The sequence below is a fragment of the Lasioglossum baleicum genome, chromosome 7 (assembly GCF_051020765.1).
Source record: "Lasioglossum baleicum chromosome 7, iyLasBale1, whole genome shotgun sequence".
NCBI classification, from domain to species: Eukaryota; Metazoa; Arthropoda; class Insecta; order Hymenoptera; family Halictidae; genus Lasioglossum; species Lasioglossum baleicum.
This window is the reverse complement of record NC_134935.1, coordinates 10,559,846-10,565,870: the sequence shown is the minus strand read 5'-3', so window position 1 is coordinate 10,565,870 and position 6,025 is coordinate 10,559,846. Positions and strand designations below refer to the sequence as shown.

At 42.1% G+C, this 6,025-nt stretch overlaps 1 protein-coding gene across 1 annotated transcript; it reads left to right on the top strand.

Moving 5' to 3' along the window:
• The first annotated feature begins 1,443 nt into the window (after positions 1-1,443).
• Positions 1,444-5,061, top strand: LOC143210620 (uncharacterized). Its single transcript, XM_076427637.1, has 4 exons — positions 1,444-1,756; positions 3,169-3,362; positions 3,616-3,726; positions 3,807-5,061. The coding sequence occupies exons 1-4, from the start codon at positions 1,583-1,585 to the stop codon at positions 3,943-3,945; spliced, it is 618 nt and encodes a 205-aa protein (XP_076283752.1). The 5' UTR covers positions 1,444-1,582; the 3' UTR covers positions 3,946-5,061.
• The last annotated feature ends 964 nt before the right edge of the window (positions 5,062-6,025 follow it).

Genomic DNA, 6,025 nt, shown 5'->3' with positions numbered 1-6,025 from the left:
AGGTTTGGACAAGCGAAATCAGTTCGTCCCCGGACGTCGGATAAATCACTCCCTCTCTATCTCCCTCTCTCTCTCTCTCTCTCTCTCTCTCTCTCTCTCTCTGTCCGGACTTCTCGAGAGACTATCCCGCGGATGTATTCACTTGTAAGGGGAAAGAAAAAGTAGGGATGAGGTACTGTGTGCGGAGGGGTTTGGCTCAGGTTTGCAGGCCCACGGTGAAATTACCCCGCAGATGGAACCCACGGAAATGGTCAGGATTCCTCGAGATTGGATAACGCGGCGAGACGTCGACCCGTCGAATATATTTCGAGAGATTTGCGAAATTTAGGGACACTCTGAACCCGTACGTTGCACCCGGCGATGCGGTTCGAGGATAGAGATCGGCCCTCATCCGGGAATCTCGTTGTGCCGCTTGGAATGCGAGCTTGAAATCGTTCTTCGCCGAGCGGGACTGAAAAAGCACGGTATGCGATCCGGTCGGCAAGCGTTTGACGGACATTCTCGGACCTTTTTTGCGCTCGGATTGGTCCTGCTAATCACCCGGACGCGATTTCATTGGTTCAACGCCACTTCGAACCCCTTGCCGGATTGTCAGACTGTACTAGTCAGACCATAACGAGAAAATTGTACAACTGCTTTATAGTTTATTAAATAGTTCATTGATGTAGACAATAAAAATTTTTTTAAATCAGGCCTTCAAGATATGGTGGCCTTCATTGAGGGGTTGAACAATGTCTAGCAAATATGAACGTTATTCTTTTTACACGAAACAAAGTTTTGTTCTTCCGTAATCAACGTTTAAGGAAGTAAACGTAGCCACCCAGAGAATATACATTTTCTTTTCTCTTCCATGACATTTTTGGGAATGAAGAAATTCTAATCACTGTGACCAAAAAGAAAATAGTACCGCAAGGGGCACACTATCTGGATGAAATTTGCACTGTAATTCAATAAAAAATGATTCCTATCTACTGACAATTATCATAACAAACATATATTTTTTTATAACATAAAGTGTCCGGGTTTCAGACGGAAATGTCCGGGGTTCTTATGCCGTTCGTCCCGGATTCGCGATTTTATAGATAGATTCAAATATCTTTGAATAATTTATTTGTCATTTAAGTTATCCGTTATTCACTTGGGAGGCATTAGAGTAAGCGATAGACTATCACTGATGGTATATCAACGATCATTCGGGCACCGGCAAACGAACAAAAATCGCGAATAAGTTCCTTTTATTGCCGCCTCAGATTTTTTCGCACAAGTTGCAGAGGCATTAGCATTCGATTAGAGTGACTCGTGATCGCGTATCCTCGTGACAGTGAGTCGCAGGGTAAACCATACTTGGCCGATAACTCGATGGCCAAACACGTCGTCCCTGCCCGTTGGCGATTCGTGAGATTCGCGCAACCGTCCCGGCGTGCAGCAGTTCGCGAACGAAACGTCAGCGAGCGCAGCTCGGCGTTAACCGCGAAAGATGTTCCGGGCTTCCCTGAAAAACTTTTCCGGCCGGCGGCTCCCAGGAGAGGTCTGAGGTCTTCCGCTCCGCGAAACGGCTGATTTCAGCCGGTAATTCCAAGAAATGAGAGCCCGGTGGGTCGTCCTGATTCTCGCCGAGATCCTGCTCCTAGAGCTGACCCCCGGGGACCCAGTGTATCACCGTAATGACACCATCTTAAACGGTCCTGGTCAAAGGTCGCCGGAGACCCTTTCCAGACGCAGGCGACTGACATTTCCGAAGGGCAGCGCTTTCGTGGTAAGTGCGCGCACGATTTCGGTGGCTCATTGTTCTCCGAGTGCCCCGAGATCGGCACGAGTGTCTTTAATCTCGATAAGAACCGTCCCCTGCGCTGCTCGCTGTGATTCTCCGTCTTTTGATAGTGCTCCGGAGTGTTTCCACAGAGGGGCAAAGAAGTGCAACGTAGTTCGTTCGCAAATTGATCCCGTGATAACGGGCATAGTAGAACCTGCTATCGAGAAGTAATCGTTCTGAATGAAATGTTTGCCTCGCACTTTTGTCTAAATGGAATGAACTACAGTGTTCCAGCGATTGTTGTGAGAACCTCGGCGGTATCGTGTCTCAGGAAACGAAATGGTACTACGTTTTTTTTCTTGGATAACTTTTCCAAGTGTAAACGACGATCCTGGGTAAACAACGGTGCTAAGCGGGAAATTGTTGTATTGCACTAATGCTATTCCATACCTGAGAATGATGATAACCTCAATTTAAACACACTAATACCTTCATTTCTTTGTATCGCTATCAACCGCCCAAGGGGGAACCCCCTAGTAGTGAGGATAAAAAAGTCGCATCATCCGCATACCCGAAAGTTACATCACTCGCGGGAACACTGTACTTCTTGCTGATACGGGACAAGACAATAGGACACTGTGTTCCCGTTCGATATCGAAAGAAAATGCAGATTTTAGTACACAGCTGGAAATAACTGTAGTATCCGTTCCTGAGAAATGTTATCTAGAAAGACGTAAACATTGGAGTCCTGAAGTAAAACAAAATGAAGGCACACGCGTCGTACTTTCCCTTTTTAATTGTAAATCTGCACAGGAGATCACATTTCGTGAAAAGTACATGGTATTCAATATAAATAGTTAAATTTGTTCAGTTCATAAAGTGGGTCGCGGAAAAAACTGAAGTTCGTCTGAAACAGGAACCGCTCTAAAAGTGTCTCAATAAAAATTGTAAAATTCACTAAATCTGCACAGGAAATGACATTTCGTGAAAAGTACATAGTATTCAATATAAATAGTTCAATTTGTTTAGTTCATAAAGTGGGTCGCGGAAAAAATGGAGTTCGTCTGAAACAGGAACCGCTCTAAAAGTGTCTCAATAAAAATTGTAAAATTCACTAAATCTGCACAGGAAATCACATTTCGTGAAAAGTACATAGTATTCAATATAAATAGTTTAATTTGTTTAGTTCATAAAGTGGGTCGCGGAAAAAACTGAAGTTCGTCTTAAACGGGAACCGCTCTAAAACTGTCTCGAGAAAACTTTCATAATTTACATAAAGGATAAAAAAAAGGCTTTACAAAATATTGAATTTTAAACAAAAGTGGTTAATTCTCTTTGTACGTCGCGACGAATATTACATACAGAGTCTAATAAATGTGAGTGGTATGAACGCTGTCCCGTTTTGTATGATTCAGATGACGGTATCGTCGCTGCAATCCGTTCAACTACCACTACCCTCAAACTTTTACCTGGACTTCGAGTTCGACACTATCTTCCCTATACGGCCGCAAGACAGCCCTCAGAGGAAGTATTTCTTGAAGAAGCCTTGGCTGATCAAGAGGAGGCACCGCCGTGAAATGTACGCTAATTTCGAGGCTGCTCTAGACAGGTAACCAAGACAATGAATTTCGTATTCGCATTACGAGGTCGCAACAAAATAGTAGAACTACACGATCTCAGAAACAGTACGGTCCCGAGAGTTTTCTCAAGATCAAGACTTTACCATATACGTATAACTTCAAGGTTCAAAAACAAAAACTATTATTTTTGAAAAAACCCAGTAAATCTTCGATATGGGGGGAGAAGAATTGAATTAGTCCCAAATGAATTTGTACACCTGATACCATAGATTCCCGTTTCAGCCAGAATATGCCAGGACGACAGTGCGTTCTGAGAACAATCTGCGAGGCGAAAACATTGTTGAGTCCACCGGGTGTCTCGTTCATCGAAGACGCTATTCGACTAATACTAAGGTAAGAGTTACTGTAGTTTTTTCCTTAGGCCACGCCTTGGCTAAGAGGATCGAAAATAAATAGTTAATTTAATGTTTCAGCAATGTCGAGGACACAGCGAAAACCGATTCCTACGACATCGCGTATAGGACCAGCAAACCTTGCCACATGGCATACTCGTGTCCCTTCTCATTTCTAACAGTGTTGTTATTTAAGTTGTACACGGACACTGACAGCTGACAGTGAATTGTTGGATCTTTCGTACTTATTGTTAGCGCGAAGAAACTTCATGTTTTTATATTCGACTTCATCTCTCACCGGGTTTTCATTCTTTCATCGAATTAAACTTACGTTTGCCGGATGAATTTTTCATTGCCTTACAGTCTTCCCAGCTCTCCGGAAAATGTACTGACTAGGTCAAATACGTACATCAAAAATGAATACAGTAACTTGTGTTTCGACACTGTTTAATTTTAGTCGTGCTCTATGAGAATTGAATTGTTGTGGCAGAGAACATACAAACAATATCGAACGAACCATTTAACAAGCTCGTATACTATTTATAACTAGTCGCGAACTTTTGTACAGGGTGTATAAAAAGTAATGGTCATCCGTTCTAGGGGTGAATCTACATCAGAGTTGGGCATTAATCAATTAAAATTTTAACACAGATTCATTGATTAATGCGTACGATTCAAAAAGGTAATCATTGAAAAATGGACGATTGATTCAATCGATTGATGAAGTTAATCGTTAATCGTTGATTAAAAAAAAGAAATCATCGAAAAATCGGAGACTGATTTAATCAATTGCAAGATACAAGAGCTGCATACACATTTGTTTATTTTCTTAATAGTTTGAATTAATCAAAACTAATACAACAGCAAAACGTTTTCGCAGAATATGAACATTTTAAAGCAGAGAAGCTAACAATAAATGAGGCAGATTGTTTTGTATTGGAGGGCTCTCTAATTATTGTAAAATTTTACTTTATGCGAACTTCATTTTTTCATTTGTGGTACATACATTTTCATATAGTTATGTATATAGTTAATCAAGTTTTGAGTATGGTTTAATGCCTGTAAATCTTCCTCAAAGTTTCTTTAACATAACTAGCTTAACCAACATAACTTCATTTAATGCATATTGATAGAATTGCTTATGTATTCGTGGCGTAGGACGTCAATATTCATTTCGAAGTTAGATTAAACGTTTTATAAGATGCTAAAATGTTTCCTAAATGACATTGTCAAACGGTTTCCCAAATCATTTTGATATTATTAAGTTCTAAGAAACAGAACATCTTTTTCAAATCATCATCCCAAAGATATGTCAAGATCGGTTGACATTCTCTCCGGCGCGTGTACCAGTCTTGGTATAATTTCATAATTAGTATTTATTTCATTGTAAAACGATGTAAAGCCTAGTTTATGTAAATTAATTTCTTATCGACCAATAATATACAGAAATATTTTACAATAATATACGTCTTCGATTAAAACATCGAATAACCTGAATTAAAAACAAAAATACAGTTTAAGCTGCACTCTGATTCGAACATTGAGGAACGTGGATAACAAAGAGCTCTCTTAAACTCTTAAACCCACTCCACGCCGATGAAAAATACAAGAACCTCCTGTTAAACTCTTCCATAAACCTGTAAAGTTTCATGAAAATCGGAGAGGAAGAATCGCGCAGCGTTTCAGCGGAGCGACCGATGCGCGACGGCTCCGAAAAATTTAATCGGCCGGGCCGATCGCAAACAACAAACCCCAGCAGACGTTAAAATACACCTCGGCGAAGGTACTCGAGCGCTGATAGACGCGTCGAACGGACTGCTCTCTGGTGGTGTTATCTTGGCCTCTCATAAATCCCCTCCTTGTCATCGGCAAAGTTCGTCGGCCCCGGGGAAAATCCTGGCTCTGTTCGAAGCCCCGAAGGCGTAAACGTCGCAACAGCTCGAGGAGACGGGCGAATCGGATAAGCGGTTAATATACATTCGGAACATACAGCCTTACCCGACCAGACCCGAGATGGTTAAGCGGTTGCAACGAGACGGGACCAGACGAGAGAAGACGAGATGAGACTAGACGCGACGCGACGGGACGCAACGTCGCGACGCATCTGCCGTTCTCTCCAGCCGCCTATGACTATGACGGGCTGTTGCCTTCCGAGCTGCTGCGTGACGAGATAATCGACACACTCGACTGCGATTATTGGCGATCATTGCCACCGTTTATAGACACCGTTTAAACATTTATCTGTAACATGAGACAGCTATTGTGGAAACGCGGCGAAACGTACGAACGTCTAATCACGC